Here is a 22,205-nt window from a genome sequence, read left to right as displayed (position 1 = left end):
TCAGTAAATATACGAAACGAAAGGACGAAACAATCCGTTGGGTTTTGGTCAAAAACAGTTTATTGCAAAAGTAACAATATCACATCGTTAGTTCAGACTGTTCAGTTCTTCATCAATGTACCATCGCTTGAATCTTTCGACGGCACGTTCCCACGATCGCATGCTTTTGAAGCATTTGCTCTTGTTGGATGCAATCGGTTCAAAGATTCGATCGATCTTTCTGATATCGATCAGTTCCTGTTTGCTGCGCCAAATGCCTACGTTCAATCCGGCGAGAAACATCGCTCCCAGTGCAGTCGAGTCCGTCACTTCACCTCGTTCGACGGGCAGTCCGGTGAGATCGGCCAACGTTTGGCAGATGAAATCGTTCCGAGAGACTCCTCCGTCGACCTTGATCCGAGTGAATGTGTATCGCGTTTCGGTTAGTGCACACACGTACAGTAGCGCGATTCGATATGCAAGACTTTCGAGAATTGCTCGTACCAGGTGTTCCTTCCGCGTTGACGCTTTGATGCCTATGAACCCAGTGCCAGCTGTGTCGTTACGTATCGGTGGCTGAAAATCAAAACATTTAGGAATGTTCCTTGAAAGTGTAGTACTAGATCGCATACTCCCAGTCCACTGAATGCCGGAATGAAGGAAACTCCGTCCGAATCGGGAACGGAGAGTGCCATGTCTGAGCTGTCACGTGGATCCGTGAAAAGCCCTATACTCATGGCCCACTCGATGATCGAGCCATTGTCATTGGATGCTCCCTCCATCAGGTAAACCAACTCGGTGCTGTTAATTGAATTCGTTTTGTATCCTACCAACGGATACAGCCCATGAACTGAAGCTAAACACGTTGATCCGGTGTTGACGTTCAAGAATGCTCCCGTTCCCATGGTAACCTTGACTTCACCCTTCTCAAAACAGCAAGTACCCCACAATGAAGCGGATTGATCTGAAATCTGGTTAAAAATCAGGATGTGAACAATATTGCCAATATTGGAAGTACTAGATTGATCATACCGATGTACCAATTTGTATTGCACTGCCAAATAGTGATTCATCCACATACCCAAAGTCGTATGAATTGTCCACAACCTTCGGCAGAAGATCTTTCTAGAATAGGAAAATTAAAATCATTATGAGCATTGAAATCGTCCAACCCATCAAACCTTGATATTGAAGAAACTCAGCGCCCATGTGGCCCATTCCTGCCCGAACGGGTCGTAGAATCCCGTCGAGGTACAATTGGTCACATCGCCGATATGTTCCACCACACGCGATTGGTCCAGCCCTTGCCGCAACCGGTAAAGCAGCCAAGAGTCGATCGTTCCATATAGCACTTGGCCCTCTTTGACATCCCGTTGAAGGTCGCCATTGTTCTGCAGGACCCATGCCAGTCTAAGCGTCACCTGGGGGTTCATCATTTTGATCACGCTGCCCGCCAGGAAGCGCTTGCTGCGTGTGAAGAAGTGCAGAAAGCGGGCGCCTGCTTTGAGAACTCTGAAAGAGTTGATTTTGTTGTGGTGAAGTCAAAACGTTGTTTTTTTTTTATATAAAAGAAAGAAACCTCAATTTGAAGCTGTTGTTCCACTGTTGAACGAGTTTGTCCGCTCGGAGGTCCTTCCACGTGATGAAGTTGTGGTACGCATGGCCGGTCAGCTTGTTCCAACAGGTGAACGTGTTCCGCTGGGTGGATATGCTCAGGCAGGCGATCTGTTGTGCCGTGAGCTTTGCGTCTGGAAATTTTCAGTTACATGATCAAAGTTGATTGAAGTGTGAATTAAACTACAGTAGCAACAATTGAGTGATATTTGGGTGGATACTCATAGATCTCGCTATAGCTTTATTGACGGTGACTTAAATTCACAGCCTATCAAGCGATTTTCACACCTACTGGAATTCCAAACAAATTGAATGATGTTTGCTTGCAGCAAATAATCGTGACTGGGATAGTGTGTGACGTTTGTAATGCTTCCGTAGATACATCTATATTTACATCTATATTTCCATCTATATTTTGAAAGAATGTGTGTTTTGATGCACTATGTTGTGCAAACCAGAACGTAAATTTACTAGGAACAATAATTCCTTTCAGTAATCAAGTTTTATATTTTATAGAGTAAAGACATGAACATTAAATGTTCATGTCTTTACTCTATAAAATATAAAACTTGATTACTGAAAGGAATTATTGTTATGAGGACATCTCTTCAGCAGACGGTTGAGAACAGACAAACTTACCACAATTTGAAAGCTCGTTTGATATGCTTTCAGATGCAGCTACACTGATACAAAATCCATTGGCAAAAATACTATATTGCTGGTTTAAATTAAATACCCTCACCAATAGATTTGTGCAGAAAACAATTTCATTTAATTTTACTATTATTTCTATCAAAATTACTATGCATTTTGAGCAAGCATAGTAGTTTCGCCAGGATCATAGTAAATTGTTTTACATTCGTAGTCAACTATACTGAATTCATAGTAGATTTAACGGTAATAAGCGTGGTTATATTGATAATAAGTGTTTTCTGCAAAATAGTATTTCCAACTATGATCCTTGTTTCAGTGTAACCACATCTGCACCTTCCTGCACCTAAGAAAGATATAGGCCCGTCGCCAGGCAAGTAAGAGAGGTACCACAGTCGGAAGAAGTGTTAGTTTGTTTACTTAAATGAACCATGCCCATTTTGTTATGGCAAGTTTGCTATAAGAAATGCTCCTCGTGTTTATTAGCGAAATTCACATCAAAGGTTGATTAATTGGCGTTGACGGCACCGTCGAAAAATTTGCTCTTTCAGCAAATATAGACAGTTTCTTATGGAAATTTTCGGTGGAGTGAAAGGATAGTACAAAGTCCGCCATGTTTCACGCACAGTCTGACGTTTGCTTATGGATTTTCTCATAGGAGTAAAGAGCTACAGAGTCGCCGTCAACGCCAATTGCGTAGGAAATCAGTTTGGCACGGCATTTGTGACCAGCATACACCTTCCGGTCGTACGAAACAGGTCAAAAACAGTCCAGTCTGCATCGTGCTCTCTTGCCGTGCGGATCTATTTGCTTTTTTCTTAAGGAAGTGTTACTACTACCTAAAGCTACAACAAATTTAAACAGCACTTTTCAGTGCTCCACCTGTAAAAAATTTCTACCTTGTTCAACTCTTATTCCTCTTCGATCCTTGTTTGGACCCTACCCGAGGTAATCCTTCTTGGATATCGATTTGGAAAATTCCTCTTCGATCCTTCAGATTCTTATAGTAATCTGCTTGGAAGTCGATTTGGATAAAAATTTACTGCCGCCATGGCGCCTAAACGCAAAAGAAAGGGGCAAACACTTGACCCCCCTTCTGATGAAATTAATTTGAGTAATCAATTTGATTTGCTCACGGATGATGAGAATGATCCATCATCCAAGAAAAATTCTAGTAAACTTTCCCGGCTTAATGCCAAGAAGGAAAAGATTCCCCCTATTGTGATAACCACCACTTCCGATTTCCATGCTCTTCGCATGGAACTTTTGAATTTCGTGAAAGTTAAGTTTTCACTACAAATTGGACGTCGGGGTGAATGCCGTGTATTGGATGAAACCTTGGACGGATTTAAATGTCTTCTCAAGTATCTTACTGAGAAGAAGCACAATTTTTTTACTTAGGACACCAAAACTGAACGTGTGTTCAAGGTTGTCATGAAAGGACTGCCCAGTGGTGAATCCCTGGATCAGATCAAAGATGAACTGGCAAAATTACTTGGAGTTGTGCCACTCCAAGTAATCAAAATGAAAATGAAATCCCGTCCTGGCGATTCACGCAACGGGATTTCTAATGATTTTTATTTATTTCACTTCAAGTCTAGTGAACTAAACAACCTTAAGGCCTTAGAAAAAGCTAGCCTTATGCTCCATGTCCGAGTGAAGTGGGAACACTTCAGGAAGACTGGAGGAAATTTCCAAAACCTCACTCAGTGCCGTAAGTGCCAGGGATGGGGTCACGGAACTAAAAATTGCTACATGCCAGCTAAATGCATGAATTGTGGCGATTCCTCTCACGCAAAGGACGACTGTCCTGTGAAGGAAGATCCTAAGAAATTTAAATGTTCAAATTGTGGTGAAAACCACAAATCCAATTTTTGGGAATGTAAGACTCGCAAAGCGATCCTACAATCTCGTTCTAACAGTCAGGTAGGAAACGCTCCACGTTTCCGACCAGGTACAAATTCCTCTGCTGTTAACAACGGTCAGCGAGGAACAAATTCTACATTCGTACCCGTAGGTACAAATATCACCCCTGCTTCAAATTTTTCATCTGCACCTACTCCCCTCGCTGCTAACAATGTTCAGCGAGTTATGGAGCTACCTATGCTGCTATTGCAACGGGTAGAAATCAAAATACTAACCAACGTTCTAACGGAAATTTTGACAATTTTGACTTAGGAAGCATTACTGCCCCTAAAATGGAATTTTTACAGAAATAATTAATTGACATGATTTCTGATATGCTTAAATCTAACTCCATGTTTGATGCTATTCAAACTGGAGTAAAATTTGCTAATAATATTGTCATGACTTTAAGATTCAGTAATGGATTTTAAAGCTTTAAACATTTTAAATTGGAATGCTTGATCTCTTAAAGATTATGAAGACGAGCTATTTAACTTTTTGAGAGTTCATAACGTGCATATTGCCGTTATAACTGAAACGTTCCTTAAACCTGACCATAAGGTTAAGAAGGACGCAAATTACTTGATTTATAGAAATGATCGTCTTGATGGACCCTGTGGTGGCGTTGCCATCATTATTCATAGACGAATCAAACATAAAATTCTTTCATCATTTGAAACCAAAGTTTTTGAAACTTTGGGAGTTTTTGTTGAAACAAAATTTGGACAACTTACGTTTATAGCTGCCTATTTGCCATTCCAATGCGTAGGCCAGCAAAAGAATTTTCTCAAGGGTGACCTCCAGAAACTTACCCGTCATAGGTCTAAATTCTTCATTATTGGTGATTTAAATGCAAAACACCACTCATGGAATAATGCTCAAAGCAATTCCAATGGTAATATTCTGTTTGATGATTGTTCTGCAGGTTATTACACTATTCAATATCCAAACAGCCCAACATGCTTTTCTTCTGCAAGAAATCCCTCAACTATTGATTTGGTCTTAACTGATTCATGTCATCTTTGTAGCCAATTGGTTACCCATGCTGACTTCGGTTCTGATCACCTTCCAGTAACTTTTGAAATATCTCAAGAAATAATTTCTAATCCCAACAGCTCTACTTTCAATTACCATACGGCTGATTGGGAGCAATATCGAACATTTATGGAATATAACTTCGATCCAAACATTCCTTTGCAAACCAAAGATGAAATTAATTATGCTCTTGAATCTCTGACTACTTCTATAGTTGAATCAAGAGCTGTCTTAGTACCAAAATGCGAGGTTAAATTCGATTCAATTATAATAGACGACGATCTTCAGCTCTTGATCCGTCTTAAAAATGTCCGTAGGAGACAATATCAAAGAACACGCGATCCTGCTATGAAAGTTATCTGGCGGGATTTGCAAAAACAAATTAAAAAACGATTCTCTGCCCTGAGGAACAAAACTTTTGAAAATAATGTTTCTAAATTAGACCCGAGTTCCAAACCCTTTTGGAAACTCACAAAAATTTTGAAAAAACCTCAAAAGCCTATTCCAGCGCTTAAAGAAGGTGGTAAAATTTTGATCACAAACTTGGAAAAAGCTCAGAAACTTGCTAAGCAATTCGAGAGTTCCCATAATTTCAGTTTGGGTCTTACTAGTCCTATTGAGAATCAGGTTGCTCGGAATTATCAGAATATTTTCTCTCGGGAAAATATTTTTGATAATTCCTGGGGGCCTGATTTGGACGAAGTAAGGTCTATAACTAAAAAGTTTCAAAATATGAAAGCTCCAGGTGATGATGGAATTTTCTATATCCTCATCAAAAAACTCCCAGAGGGTACCTTGTCTTTCTTGGTAAAATTATTTAACAGATGTTTCCATTTGGCATAGTTTCCTGATAAATGGAAAAATGCAAAAGTTGTTCCAATTTTGAAGCCGGATAAAAATCCAGCTGAAGCTTCTAGCTACCGTCCAATAAGTTTGCTTTCTTCAATAAGTAAACTTTTTGAAAAGATAATTTTGAACAGAATGATGCTTCACATCAATACGAACTCAATTTTTGCAGATGAGCAGTTTGGATTTCGCCATGGGCATTCAACTACTCATCAACTCTTAAGAGTTACCAATTTAATTCGTTCAAACAAATCTGAAGGCCACTCAACTGGAGTTGCTCTTCTAGACATAGAAAAAGCCACTACTTTATTTGCTTATCCTTGACAGATACGCGTATTTCGTCTACAATGTGCAGACTTCTTCAGTGTCTTGTACTAATACTCGACTGTCGAGTATTAGTACAAGACACTGAAGAAGTCTGCACATTGTAGACGAAATACGCGTATCTGTCAAGGATAAGCAAATAAAGTAGTGGAATTAAATGGAAAATACTAATCCTTCTCTCTCTCATTATACAGGTATTCCACTAAGACGCCCACATTCATCAGGATAGAAAAAGCATTCGACAGTGTTTGGCATGAAGGTTTGATTGCTAAATTGAAAAAGTTTAATTTTCCACTTTACATTATGAAATTAGTTCAAAATTATTTAACTGACAGAACTCTGCAGGTAAATTATCAAAATTCCAAATCTAATCGACTACCTGTTAGAGCAGGAGTTCCTCAGGGTAGCATTCTTGGGCCTATATTGTATAACATTTTCACTTCGGACCTCCCTGATTTGCCTCAGGGTTGCCACAAATCTTTGTTCGCTGATGACACAGGCATTTCCGCTAAAGGAAGAAGTCTTCGTGTTATTTGCAGCAGACTGCAGAAAAGTTTAGATATTTTCTCTTCTTATTTACAAAAATGGAAGATTTCTCCCAACGCTTCCAAAACTCAAGTTATAATATTTCCCCATAAGCCTAGAGCTTCTTTTTTGAAACCTAGTAGTAGTCACATAGTCACTATGAACGGAGTTCCAATTTCCTGGTCAAACCAAGTGAAATATCTTGGATTAGTTCTTGACCAAAAATTAACTTTTAAAGATCACATTGAGGGCATTCAAGCCAAATGTAACAAATATATAAAATGTTTGTATCCTCTTATAAACAGAAAATCCAAACTTTGCCTGACGAATAAACTTCTAATATTTAAACAAGTTTTTAGACCGGCCATGCTTTACGCTGTGCCAATATGGTCTTGTTGTTGCACTACCAGGAAAAAAGCACTTCAAAGGATTCAGAACAAAGTTCTGAAGATGATTTTGAAGTTGCCTCCCTGGTACAGTACAACCGAAGTACATAGAATTTCGAATGTTGAGACTTTAGCACAAATGTCCAACAAAATAATTAATAATTTCCGACAAAAATCGTTACAATCCTCAATTGCAACGATTAATTCCCTTTATACTTAGATAAGATTTAGTTTTAGTGTTAAGTTTTAAGATATCAATTGTTATACTGACATGCAGGTTTAAAAAAAAACCTGTTTAAAATGCTGAATTGCCAAGACAGGAACAATGTAAAAACACTTAGAACATATATCATAACAATTAAGGCTGGTAAGTTACTGTAGTAACTGGAGCACCTAGGTTAAAAATGAAATGTAATTTATTTTGAATTTGGAACAAATAAAGAGTTTAAAAAAAAAAGATCAAAAACAGTCCAAATCCGCAGATAAAATTTTTTGTTTTGAATTTCTTTATGGCAAAATAGTGAACTTTTCGTGAACATTAACGGCAAAGAACTCACCAACACTGGGAGACCGTGAATTCCTGCTCACCTGTCTTAAAAACATCTCGGGCCCGTCGAGAATATGATGAACCAAGTGGAAAATCTACCAATAATTCATAATAATACCTTCAAAAAATTTGTGTATTTTTATTCTGCAAACAACTTTGTAGAACATGTAAAGACCTAGCAACATTTGCTATCAAAATTGTGTCTTTAGATCATTTTTTTAAAAATAATCTTCAAAGCGAACCCCACACGTATCAATATATTGACACTAAGGGGAACTATTGACAATAATATTGATGAAGTGGATACAGAAATATTGTCAATACCGATTTATTGACGTCAATACGATTATTGTCGATAAATGCAATCGTGTAGGGTCCACTTAACTCAGGTGCAGTATATATCGACAGTGAGCATGCATAAGGGCGTAAACGCGATGATCGATTCTCTTCGTCGATTTTCTCTTTTGTTAATAACTCGCTATAATTAATGTTTCTCGGTGCGTTTGATAGCCAATACAACCTGTTACAACTCTGCATTGAACAAATTCTAGAAAATTCGACAGTGAGCATGCATAAGGGCCTATACGCGATGATCGATTCTCTTCGTCGATTTTCTCTTTCGTTAATAACTCGCTAGATCTAACGTTTCTCGGTGCGTTTGCTGTTGCTTCTGATAGCCAATATAACCTGTTACTAATCTGCATTGAACAAATTCTAGAAAATTGTTTCGCTTAGCTGTAGCAATGCAAAGAGAAAATCGATGAAGAGAATCGATCATCGCGTATTCGCCCTTATGCATGCTCACTGTCGAATTGTTTCACTTAAACTCAGAAAATATTCAAATCTTACTAGTATAAAAGCTACACTAAATCGCAACTCTCCCGACCGACGCATAGGTCGGTATAAAACGAAAGAATACGAACTTAGTATAAAAATGGTTTATACATTGCAATGTTTAAAGTCGTGATAATGATAGGATGTATGCAAGCTGTTTATTGGTGTGGATGCGTTTTTTATTTCTATCAAGTAAAAAGTTGGTTTTGAAAACAAAAAATAAACAAAGTGTTCTCAAATACTGGAGATATTTGGCCTACCTGATAACGTAATCCGTCTGTTTCATTGTTGTCATCCATCCAATGAAGCTCAGCTACTGACTCGTAAAAGTTTCAGTTGCATGTCGGAAATCTTGTCTAATCCTTATGAATTAAATGCTAAAAGTTGTTCGTTATTTCCCATCGGAAGGCGTTCAGTTTTAGCGTCGAACACAATTCGGCGGAACTGATTATCATAGATGTGCAGTAGGGTGCTTCATTCTGAAAAAAGTGATGAATTTCTGATGGGCCACCCTCCAGTTCGATTCATAGCCCCAAAATATGAACCTGTGCTAAAATTGGTAAAGATTGATGAAGGTTTAGAGGTCGCGCCAATGATTTGAAATTTGTATGGGAATTACTATGGAAGAATTTAAAAAATCGCTTATATCGCTATAACTTTGCTTCTACTTGTCCAAATGTCGAAAAAATTTAGTATGTTATTGATATGGCAATAAACAAAAAGCCTACAGTTGCTACGCTCAGTTTTGCAGCGTATCAAGAATTATAAAAATGTGAAAAAATGGCAAAATAGGGTAAATTGACAGATGAATATGTACAAGGCAACAACGCCAATTTCATCGCAACAACAACAGGCTTGTTGATCATTGTCATGACAACCACATATTTTTTTTTTTCAACGTTTGGACAACTACAACCAAAGTTAGAGCAATGTAAACGAAAATCAATAATTTCCCATACTAATTCACCAAAATCTCCATACAAAATCCAAATCATTGGCGCGACCTCTAAACCTTCATCAATCTTTACCATTTTTTGCACAGGTTCATATTTTGGGGCTATGAATCGAACTGGAGGGTGGCCTATCAAAAATTCATCACTTTTTTCAAAATGAAACACCCTAATGTGCAGTTTTATCAAATCCTTGCAGAAAATATTGATTTCTCCTTTGAAGCTAGTTCCTCGATCTTTTCCAACCCGACTCACAGCTCCTTAAGAATATTTAACTATTACTATCGGGTCCTCATCGTTTCTTGACTGTGACTAGAAGCACAAACGAAGTGACAGACGGAGCGGCTCGAAAACTTTGGTGACTAACCTGCTATTGCAATTTTTCAGTGTACCACATGGCAACACCACTACTACTGGATTGTACCACATGGCAACACTACTACCAACAATCAATACGAAACTAACGATTTTAAATTGGCTCATCACTTTAGTAGCCTATTGGTCCCAAGCAAACGATTAACGCACCCTATTCTAGTTGAAATTCTATTACTACACTATGTTTGTTTTGATTCGCTATGAAAGTTTGACAGATAACATCAGGGGTGTGTGGATTCATGCAGAACATCCAGGGGTGAGTGAAATAGCTTGGGACTGCTTGGGACCGTTGTTCTGGTACTGAGTGAGCCAAAAATAATAATAATGATTTTCTTCGGGACCCAGTGGTCTTAGAGTTACCTCTATGCTACTACTGGATTGAACTAGCATTTTCACCAAATGTACTAGAATGTTTTGGTTCTATCTCTTTCACTCTACTCAAAACTGAAATGCATAAAAAAAATGACAAAATGATACGCACTCTTTGCACACTGTCAAAGAATCATTGTACACAAAATCAACTCTGTTCAAATCAAAACAAAAAAACTAGCCCATCTGGTGGATGATGGCACAAGCTTCCAAGAAAATTCTATTACAGTGAACCACATTATTTAAATGGATTTCTTCGCCAGTTAGTCGTCTGTCACTTCGTTTGTGCTAGAAGTGCAATTTATAGTTGGTATTGCGCGTTTCACACCAAATTGGACTAATAAGCGCATTTTCACTTATTAAAAAGTGTGATAAAACTGCAAGTTTACGTCTAATCGTCTTGGTGTCTTCGGTGCACTTATTCCTTATGATGCAAGCAATAAGTACTCCGAAGACATCAAAACGATTTGACGGAAACGTGCACTTTTATCACACTTTTTGCATTTTTGGGACAGTCCAGTTTCAGATGCAATCAGCAATAATGTTCAGCGTTTCAATGACCGATCCACTAGACGAACACATGTACGAGGAACGAAAATGGAATTAACTGTAACGGCTATGCGTGCTATTGCGATAGATATTACGTCTGCTACTCAATTTTTAGATGTTATTTGAAATATACTGAACGAATTCAACGCCGTTATTCGAACATAGTATATTTTTTAAATCATATTTTAATCTGAACAATGCATAAACATGTCTTAATTATAAAATGATTAAATTTAAATTATCCTTTAGTAACTAATATTTTTGAGTGTAGCTGTAGCAATTCAAAGAGAAAATCGATTAAGAGAATCGATCATCGCGTATACGCCCTTATGCATGCTCACTGTCGATATGATGTCTTTGACAAAGTTGACATTGTGAAAAAAAAAAAATGCATCTCACGGGATTAATCACAAAACTAATTTCTTCGAAAGATGATGCAAGTCATGCCCATCAAATTTGCTCAAGACGTCATCCCTCTTAATCCACGTGCTATTAATTGCAGGTCAGGCTCCGGTGGTTCGATTATCCGAGGGTTCAATTATCCGGAGCCATAATGATTTTTCTGTAGTATTGGATTTGAGTAAGAAAGAACATGAAGCAGAGGGTAAATGCAACAACCATTGATGCGTTTTAATCGATTTGAGCCAATTTGTGCTAGGTGGAGATATAAAAAAAGTTATATAGCAAGGTAAGATGACGAAGGCATCCTGATGTGAGCGTATCGTACCATCCTGCGCTGGGATGGACCATACCAGGTGAATCACTGCATAGTTGAAAATTTGATTTGATTTGTTGCATACTTGAAGATTTTCAGAACTTGATCAACCAGAAGCATAGAAAAAAAATATGATCACCTGATGGACTTTGGAATGTTTTCTGAGCTACCATGCATCATGAGAGATCCGAGAGATGTTTTTGAGATCGCAGTCAACCAGAAGTCTTGAAAAAAATAAATATCCAGACGACTCCATAAAATATCCAGACGACTCCAAATCTTAAACCACACGAAGGACTTTATGAATTATGAAATTCTTGGATAGCTTTAGAATGATACCTGATCAATCTGAAATCTTGAAAAAACATTCTGAGGTTTTCAAGATGATCTCTTATCACTTGGTGATATTTTAAATAATTTCTGAGCAACCTGGAATCTTTGAGAATATCTTGGAGATGTGATTTAAATTGCTGGACAATTGAAGATCTTTAGTATGATACCTAATCAAGCTGTAGTCTAAAACAAATATCTTGAGGAAATTTTGGTGATCTATGGAGGTCTTTTGAATAATTTCTGAGCAACATGGTATCTTGATAAATGCATGGGAGATTGATGATCTTTGATCACTTCGAGGTTCTTGCAATAATTTCTGAGCAACCTGGTATGATGAGTGAGATAATATTTGGGATATGAGATTTGAATTGTTGGATAGTTGAAGATTTTCAGAATGATATCTGATCACGGTTAAGTCTATAATAGATATATTGAAGATTTGTTAGACGTTTTTGGAATAATGTCTGAGCAATTTGGTATTTGAGAGAATAGCTGGAAGATGTAATTTGAATTGTTGGGCAGTTGGGGATCTTCAGAATCATATATGATCAAGCTTAAGCCTAAAACAAATTTCTCGAGGATTTTTTGCAGACCTACGATCACCTCGAGGTTTTTGAAATACTTTCTTAGCAACCTGGTATCTTGAGAGAATATCTGGGAGATATGATTTGAATTGTTGTGCAGTTGAAGATCTTCAGAATGATAGGGTTTACTACCCCATTTCCGGCCTATTAAGCACAACCCGCACTTCTTCTTTCTTAATCTAGCGCAGTTTAGCACCAAACGAAATGTAATAATTACTGGTGGCTTCCAAATTTATTTACCTTTCCGTATGTACCTTAAGATTTGATGAAGAGAAACCAATCGTTGAGATATTGTCAAAAGTCTAACACTGCTTCTTGACGCCATACTTGTCCTACGAATTCTAAACTCGGCCTAACGCATTGAAACGCTATTGAAACGCCACTGAATTCACTTCGACCTATCGGATGAAGATAAAAATTGATTCGGTCGGAGCGCTTCTTTTGTTTTTGGGAATAATGGGTGCAAACCTTCATATCACGTGTTCTCATTGCCTTCGTTCCGTAGCTTATTAACTAAAGTATCGTACCAAACGCATAATTGACTTGTTAACTCTGAAATCATGGATTTATTTGAAGTTTTCTGTCCGTTAGGCCCAAAATGAGCGATTAGGCCGAAGTAGTTCTCTACCCTACCTGATCATTAGACTGATGCAAAATTTAAAATTTTCACTCCATGGTGCTCAAACGGTTTCAGATCAGGTCCTGATTAGCTTCACAAAATTTAAACTCATTTGGTAAGAAACTGACTTGGCACAAACTATTCGAAGTTTGTATGAAAATTACAATAGGAAATCAAAACTTTTTGTTCAATGTCTTCTACCCATTTTCCATATTGCTTTTTCAAAAATTTCTATAACTATTCTTACGGGAAATTTTCTAAGCTACAACTTTGTGCAATATTGTTTTTCAGCCAAATGTCAAATTAAATTGTTATTAATTGTTTAAGAGATTGATAATCTTATGGCATGATCAAGCAGCTGTTCTGTGGGCAACACTGTATTCTGCAGTTTGACATAGAAGCCATGATATTTGTGCTCTATTCTTCGCACCAGAAACACCAATGTTGCCTGTTGAACAGTTGAATGAGCATAATCATAAGACATCAGTAACTTGAATCATTAATAACTTTTGTTCCTTACATTTAATTGAAAAGTGGTTTTCAACAAAGTTGTAGCTGAGAAAATTGCTACAATCACTACTATCATTTTTAAAAGCATAGTGATGTGGTGAATTGTTAGATATATATGAACAAAAACATATGTTTCCCTATAGTAATTCCCATATAAACTTGAAATGGTTCGTGCCAAGTAGTTCAAATTTTGGGAGGCCAAGCAGGACCCAATTTGGAACCGTTTAAGCACTGTGGAACGAAAATTTCAAATTTTGCATCAGTCTACTGATCATGGTGTTAGCTATTCTCCCCTTGATATCAACAAGCGCAGTATCCACTTTTAATCAATACTACCGGGGGGCGACCCCGGCGTAGTGGTTAGCAACCATACCTCTCACGCCAAAGTCACGAGTTCAAATCTCACCCCCGGACAAGTCACGAATGACCCAAGAGCGTTAAAGTGACTATAATAAAAAAAAAAAAAAAATCAATACTACCTTACTTACGGCGCTTATAACTGCACTCACCGATACCACCTAGAATATGAGACGCCTCCTAGGCGCTTAATACAAAGGTGACACACAAGGAAGAAGTGTTAGTTTGTTTACTAAAATGAACTATGCCCATTTAGTTATGACAAGTTTTGCTATAAGAAATGCTCATCGTGTTAATTAGCGAAATTCACATCAAAGATTGATTAATTGCGTAGGAAATCAGTTTGGCACGGCATTTACCATTCCGGCATTCCGGTCGCATGAAACAGGTCAAAAACTGTCCAAATCCGCCCATATTTTTGACGTAGGACTACGTCTGTGATTTCTATATGGGGGTACACTTTGTGAAAACCAAAAATAGAACATGCAACAAAATTATGAAAGATTTTGAACGTTAATAACTCAGCTGCCCCTGGACCAATTTCTATAATTTTATTCCCAATTGATTTGATATATTCCTACGCATCTGATAAATTTAAGACTTTATCATTTTTCAAAATGTCACTGTTAAAATTGCACGAATGTGCAACTGTTGTTATGATAATTAAAATTATCACCGATTGCCTGCGAAAAGCGATTTCCCTAACACAGATTTCAAAGTTCAATTCCATCCGGTCTCACCAAACGGTGTTTATTCAATCGCATCAGGGGCTGTGCTTAAGCACTTCTCTTTAGCTCAGCTAGCCGGCGTTGCTAACTCGCTGATCATCTCTCCTTTTTCGCTGCAGCTCCGACAAAATTTGCGTCACTGCCCTGCTGACGACGCTCCACGTCCTCTCATCCCGGCACATTTCACTGACGACATTTCTCGCGCTAAGGGCCGGCATCTCCACTCGCACTGTCTCAAATGTTGGGCAGTCGAAAACCACGTGCTCCGGCGTTTCGTCCACGTTTCCACACTCCGGACAGAGGGGCGACGTTGTGTGTCCAAAGCGATGCAGGTACTTCCTGAAGCAACCATGACCAGACAGGAACTGCGTCAAGTGGAAGTTGACTTCGTCGTTATTGAAGCTTAGCTTGTCTTAGCTTGCTCGAGTATCACTCCAAGATACTTCAGCACGCGTTTTGATGCTATGGCGTTCTCCCCGACGTTAATTTCTGCTCGCTGAACAGCTTTACAGTTATTGACCAATAGCACTTCCGTTTTGTGGTGGGCTATCTGCAGCTTCGCTCCTTGCATCCAGTTGGAAACCGTGTCGATCGCCTCGGTTGCCAGCATTTCCACCTCTTCCAACGTCTCACCTACTACCGCCAACACGACGTCGTCCGCAAATCCTACGATCTCGACTCCTTTGGGCAGCTTCAGCGTTAGCACGCCGTTGTACATCGCGTTCCAGAGCGTTGGGCCAAGGATGGAGCCGTGTGGCACACCCGCCGTGATCTGGATTGATTTCTCTCCCATGTCCGTCTCGTAGACTAGAACCCGGTTCTGGAAGTAACTCCTTATAATGGTACACAGGTAATCAGGAACCCTCATTCCATGCAGTGCTTCGGCGATGGCCTCCCAGCTGGCGCTGTTGAATGCGTTCTTCACTGCCCAAGCATTGAAATCTTCTTCAATGACGATTGGTCTCCGTCCGGTGAGCTCCCCGGTGAGTCCATCTAGCATCTGGTGAAAACTGCTCCATTTTCCATCTCGGGGGTGCATAGCAACTACATACGAAGGTTGCATTAATTTTGGCGACCACAAAACCTTCGTAAGACCTCATCTCCACTTCTTGTATGGGATACCTGCTCATAACTTGTATTGCCGCCTTCCCTGCTCTATCGGCCACCCAGTTATCGTTATCGGGAGGGACTCCATACGGCTCCGCAATCATTGCAACATCGCACTTTGTTTCCGTTGTCGGCTGCCACAACAGTTGCTGTGCTGTGTCACAATGATTGAGATTTATTTGGGTTATCTCCATTACTATTGGCCCGCTATCACCTTTTTGTAAGCTGGGCACCTGAAACTTCCCGTCATATGACCGTTTCCGTCCTCCTTTCTGCAGAGCATGCACCTCGGTTGCTTCATACAGTGTTTAGCAACGTGCCCCTTCTCTCCGCATTTCCTGCACAGCTCCGATCTATCAGGGCCTTTGCAGTTTCTCGCCTGGTGACCAAAGTTCATGCACTTAAAGTATCTCTCCATTTGCTTGGGAACCCGAGGGATAGCTTTCAGGGGGCATACTGACCACCCAACCTTGACTCGTCCTGTCTTCAGCAACTCGTTAACTGCGTCCGTCGCAAGTCGTATCGACGCCGTTTGTGTACCACCGTACGCCTTCCTCAACCGGATTGTCATAGGCACATCTCCCAGATTGCATTGCACCTTCAGCGAACATCGTACCTCGTCTTCCGTTGTGATCTCATCCAGATCCTTGCACTCGACCACTGACTCCTGCGATAAGGCTTTTACGTTCGCGTCCTCGCCAAGAGATTTTTCGACGAGTTCCTTGAAGGCTGAACTCCTCACTGACGAGTCCTTCTTCAGCTCGAAGAGCATCTCGCCTTTCTGGGTGCGCCTGATTTTCACCACGTTCTCGCCTAGTTGCTTCAACTCCGGATCCTCTCTCACTTCCCGGAGGAGTACTGCATATGTCGTTTTGTCTTTCGCCTCGATAACCAGAGCGTCGCCCTTACTTCTCTCCCTACGATGCCTGGGGTTTTTCTTCTTCTTGACTTCCTTCTTCATCTCTTCCGTCTTCTTCTTCTTATCTTCCTCTTCATTATTCTTTTCCTTCTCCTCCTTCTTCTTCTGTTTCTTCTTCCTTTGTTCCTCTTCCTTCAGTTTTTTCCTCTTCTGCTTCTGGTTTTCGACTTTACGCCAATCACTGTCTTCTCCATCTTCTTGCTCCTTGTCCCCGTATTCGTCGTCCTTGGGTTTTTTGGGGTTCTCTTCGTCTCCTGGCGTTTCCCTATCTCTTTTCTCCGGACGTGGGTTCGTTGGTCCCTTCAGCGTCTCCTGCGCTTCAGCCAGCATTGCATTCTCCTTGGCCTCAAGCAGAGCCTTTTCGGCCACTTCAGCTCTTCTTCTCCATTCTTGCAGTTCCCGATCTGCCACAGCTATGCCGGATTTGATGACCGTCGCTAGTAGCTTGACCTCCTTGTGTATGTTGTTCTTATCCTTCACGAACACATAGAGTTCATCGATCTTCCTCCTAACCTCCGTCATTTTGGTTCTCCCAAGCTGCAATTCTTGCTGTTTGCCACTGCTGGATTTCGGTGTGAATATTTGGCATGGCACCGCACCTAGCTGCTCTCTTTGGGGTCCATGCTGTTCCACTTGGGGTATGCTACTACTGGAACTCGCTGTGGTCACCTGGTTTGACGCTTGTGATCTCTGCAGCTTTCCGCTTCTTGCGAACACGTTCGCTCCTCCGTTTTCACTGTCTGGCGTCTTGCCGTCGTCCTTCATATTTTTTTTTGTTTTTTCTCCGATTTTTTCCATTCTGATGGGTCCCCCCCTCCGATGATCCCATGGTTATCTATGCAAGCAGGGAAGCCATGCTAGGGTTGACGCGGTCCTTCATGGGGGCCGTGTTCAGAGCCAGATCGGCGTAAGTCAGTAATGTTACATCTGAGCCTATTGGTGACGAGTTTTGAACGTATCTGGAGGCCTGCCAAGGTTTTACCGGGACAGGGGCAGCCGCACTATTAGCAACAATCAATACGAAACTAACGATTTTAAATTGGCTCACCACTTTAGTAGCCTATTGATCCCAAGCAAACGATTAACGTACCCTATTCTAGTTGAAATTCTATTACTACACTATGTTTGTTTTGATTCGCTATGAAAGTTTGACAGATAACATCAGGGGTGTGTGGATTCATGCAGAACATGCAGGGGTGAGTGAAATAGCTTGGGACTGCTTGGGACCGTTGTTCTGGTACTGAGCGCGCCAAAAATAATAATGATTTTCTTCGGGACCCAGTGGTCTTAGAGTTACCTCTATGCTATTAGCCCACTCGCCATTTCAAGAAGGTGTCACCCTTCTTGGGAGCAGAATAGCACGACTGTGTGTGTGTGTGTGTGTGTGTGTGTGTGTGTGTGTGTGTGTGTGTGTGTGTGTGTGTGTGTGTGTGTGTGTGTGTCTGTGTGCGTGTGTGTGTGTGTGAAAATCTCTACAAATTTCATTCAGAGAATTTTAATATGGGATCCATATGCAAGTTTTTTATTATGCACTATGTATTATTATTGTTGTTCTTACAGAAAATGCTTAACCACAAATGCATTGAGTGGCCATTCAATTCTTACCTAAGTCCATTAAGCCCCCCCCCCCCACACCATCAATGTAAGAATGTCTTTCCTTATATGACACTTACGAAAAGTTTGAAATTCCAGCTCCCCCCGCCCCCTAAATGGGCTGGCATATATTTAATGATTCCTAAAATATAAATCTTGCATTATCAAACAGCATTTAAAGATATTATGTTAAAAAAATTAAGCGAAAAAAAATGTCCCGATTTTGTCAGTGTCCCGTTTTTGTCAGCCCTAAATTCATCAGGGGGCTGACAAAAACGGGGCATTACTGTATTTGTTTATGTCAATAGATGGTCCTTATTATGAGGAGAAACATTTTCGAAGACACCAAGTCGCGGAAATGCTTCGTTTTGGAGTTATTAATTTTGATCCGCTAGATTGCATTTCTGGCCCAGTGTGCAATGTGGGTGGCTTCAGGCATTGTTGAAGAAAGTGAGATGAAAATTGGTCGCCAAACATCAGTTCGAAAGTTGTTTTCTAGTTATTGCTATATGTGACCATCATCAGGAAAAAGGAATAAAATCATTTTAAAACGTTCGATTTGACGCATAAACCAACAACAATTAATTTTCATCATCTTTCAAACTGTCCTTGATATGTGGCAAAGAAAAAAAATGGCTTGATTATCCGGGTGCGTCGATTATCCGTAGTGAAATTTTTATCAAGACTCCGGATAATCGAGTGAATAGACTTTTAAACCACTGACCCCCGTGAAAATGTTCGTGGAAGAATATTCTCAGAGTATATTTTTTAATAGATTGCTCCGAATTTCCATATAATGTCACTACACAACGTTCTTTCTACGGTGCTTGGTTCATGAGCTATGAATTTTCAAAGTAAGTAATGTCCGTGAAATTCCGAAAACTTCAAATTAAATTTTGCAGAAAACTTACCCACCTTGATTTGTTTGATTTTTTTTTTTCGTTCGTTTAGTCATAAAATCTAGCTGTGGGCAAAATTTCATAACATTCTGAGAATGATCGGCAAACTGTGCCGGATAATTAAAAAAAAATCTCCGTCATGTTCGGTGGGGCTGCATCATTATTTCACAAATCAAACCACAACCCGAAATGATGCGAAGACGCTCCTTCCATTTGCTTCGTGAGAATACAGGTTTTTCCACAAGGAAAGCAATCCGGTTTTTCTTTCACACGATCGCATGGTTCTTCGTTGCACAACGGGAGTGCAACTTATTCTGTATTACACGGATGTTATTGAGACCTCGCAATCTTACTTGACGACGTTTTCCTAGCGTAAATTTGATGATATGGTCGATAAGATAAGTTTGTCACTTTAATCGTGGATCTCAAATGCTTAGCCGTCACAGCCGAATTCAGTTACATCGTTAGCAACAATTCGGCACAACCACACCCTATAGTGCGCTCGAAATATATCACATGTCGCAATGCATATGTACCTACTTGCAATCATTATTAATATGCCATGCACACGCCTACTTATATACTCACTTTCCATTGCATTCTTGATCGTGTTGATCACACTATTCCACAGTTGATCCGGAACAATCTCCACTTGTCCCGGCGCTGGATACACAAGCTCAACCTGTTGTAACGGTCAAACGCGACAAATAAAAAAAAAACAAATGTTGAGAATTTTTCGAGACTTAAAAGCTGTCACATTTGATGTTTTTATTGCACTTCAACTTACTTGCTCGAAGGCACTTCCTACGACCTCCAGCTTGCCGATATCGCGATTCGCCGCGTAGATAAAGCATCTTATCGTCGTTGTACCAATGTCCAGCGATGCAATGTACCGCTCGGCTGATTCCATTTGTGGTGTAATTGGTTGTTGTTATTATTATTTGTTGTTTCGTTTCGTTGAGTTTTACGTTCACAGAACCGACAGGGAAAGATTTGAAAACTCAATTAGATATATGTAACTGCTACTGATGGTTCACTTGAAAGCCGAACGGAGCCAAAGAATACGCAAAAAAAAAATCGCGATCACTCCATACGTTATGAAGACGATCGAGAAATTCAAAGCGCAAAAAAAAAAAGAACTGCAAAAACTATCCGCGTCGCGAAGCCGGCGTATCCCAGCAAGCGTGTTTGGCAGAGGATAGCGCGAAATGGCAAAGTAACACCCGATTGGCTCAAGTGACGTCGTTCCACTGACCGCGAGGTTCGATCGGCGCGCTGCTTGGGGTATCCCAAAACGGACGACAACAGAGTGCGCTATCGTTGATTATTTATTCCACAATCTATATTACATTCACGTTGTGGGGTGTAAAAATGGACCATGCGGGTATGTGTTGTGTGTAGGTTCATCCATGCATTACGCGACGGTAGCAGTTTAGCTTGATTGATTACAATTGAGCTATTTGTTGCAAACCCTAGGTTATAGGTAAAACAAACGATGATAATAAGAGAGTAATAACAGACAATCACTTTCGCAGATCAAGTGTGTAGTGTATAGAGCGAAGTGATAAACTTAAGCACACATGCACAACTGATAATGGAAACCTAGCAACTTCATTGAAACATCGAAAGTCGCTTGTGTTGGTCCGAGGGTATACCTACTACACGCTACTCTGTTGGGAGCATGGATTTTAAATTTCTGTAACCACACAGAAACCAGGGGACTGACTGGCGGCAATGTTTTTGATGCTATCATCTGCCCTTGTCCTTATGCTTCTAACATGATTTTTCATCCTTTGCTACCATCCAAACGTCATGCGAGCCGTATTTAAATAAGGCCAGCGATGTTGCCTACTGTTAAAGTATAGGATTGATATAGGGATGCCAGTCCTCTGACTGAAACAGTACATGTGGAGAAGCTTTGGTTTTGTTTTTATCGTGTTGTTCTGGCTAGTGATTCATCGTACACAATCGTAGCCTATGATACTAGTGCATTTAACGGGAAGCTTACCGCTGCCGGCGAAAAATTTACGTTTTGAGTTCTTATAAATATAGCAGAAAATTATATAAAAAATCCAAGAAAATCATATTTTTCCTGTGATTCTTAAGAAAATATACTTGTAAAAAACATTTTTTCTTGGACATAAAATACCAAGAAACCATGAAAAAGAAATAATGTTAATTTGCACCGTTTTCCTAAGAATCGCAGGAAAACCCTGATTTTCTTGGTTTTTTTTTTATAACTTCGACCACTACCGACAGGTCGCTTTTGTTCGGTTTTTTGAGTCCAACTTTGTGCCAGAATAAATATTTTTACCCTTAAATTTTCTTTAATATTGAAGAAAAGAACATCTTGTTTTTATATTTGATATCTTTTTCCAATATTTTTAGTATAGAAAAAACGTGTTTTTGTTTGGACGGAAAGCTTCCCGTTAATGCTAAACGGAGATCGGAGAGTAGTATGAGTACCGCACGCTTGGCTTAGTAGCCATCTGACGATGTCACCCCAGCGGATGTGGAGTCAACGAAGAAAAAAAAATGATCGTTAAATTATCATAAAATTCTTCTTCACGAGCAGGAATTGGGGTGGAATTTGATGCACGGTCGTTTTAAGACCAGTTTTGTTGTTGATGATTTTCTATAAACAATTTGGTCTCACCGGTTTTAGTGCGTCACTGACGAAAGCCGATATTTATATATGTTGAAGATTTTGATGGAAAGGAACACCGATAGTATAAACTATCGGCAAAAAAAACCCGAATTTATCCACCTATGGTGTGATCAGACCCTTCTTACTTATTCAAGTTTATTTATTTTATTGTCATTATCAGTGATCAAGCCCCCCACCCCCGTGTCATCCAGTGACGCTACGCCACTGCCTGGGGGTACCCGGAATATATCCGGGTGTAGTCTATTTGGTGAGGCTACCAATCACCTTAAATATCATCGTATTTT

At 39.8% G+C, this 22,205-nt stretch overlaps 1 protein-coding gene across 1 annotated transcript; it reads right to left on the bottom strand.

The window, feature by feature from the left end:
* Positions 1 to 37: 37 nt before the first annotated feature.
* Positions 38 to 20,478, bottom strand: LOC135713713 (putative glycerol kinase 5). Its single transcript, XM_065236921.1, has 7 exons — positions 20,041 to 20,478; positions 19,842 to 19,935; positions 1,559 to 1,727; positions 1,161 to 1,491; positions 1,012 to 1,104; positions 612 to 950; positions 38 to 555 (listed from the first exon to the last, which is right to left on the bottom strand). The coding sequence occupies exons 1-7, from the start codon at positions 20,161 to 20,163 to the stop codon at positions 88 to 90; spliced, it is 1,617 nt and encodes a 538-aa protein (XP_065092993.1). The 5' UTR covers positions 20,164 to 20,478; the 3' UTR covers positions 38 to 87.
* Positions 20,479 to 22,205: the final 1,727 nt, after the last annotated feature.

Source organism: Ochlerotatus camptorhynchus, unplaced genomic scaffold, assembly GCF_037179485.1.
Source record: "Ochlerotatus camptorhynchus isolate MF236.1 unplaced genomic scaffold, CSIRO-AGI_Acam_v1.1 ptg000577l, whole genome shotgun sequence".
Classification (NCBI taxonomy): domain Eukaryota; kingdom Metazoa; phylum Arthropoda; class Insecta; order Diptera; family Culicidae; genus Ochlerotatus; species Ochlerotatus camptorhynchus.
This window is presented reverse-complemented; position numbering and strand designations above follow the sequence as displayed.

Coding starts and splice junctions, on each gene's coding strand:
- LOC135713713 (XM_065236921.1), bottom strand. CDS start 20,163: ATGGAATCAGCCGAGCGGTACATTGCATCGCTGGACATTGGTACAACG. Junction 1,728..19,841: donor GATCAAGAATGCAATGGAAA/GTGAGTATATAA, acceptor GAAAATTTCCAG/ACGCAAAGCTCACGGCACAA. Junction 556..611: donor CGGCATTCAGTGGACTGGGA/GTATGCGATCTA, acceptor TTTGATTTTCAG/CCACCGATACGTAACGACAC.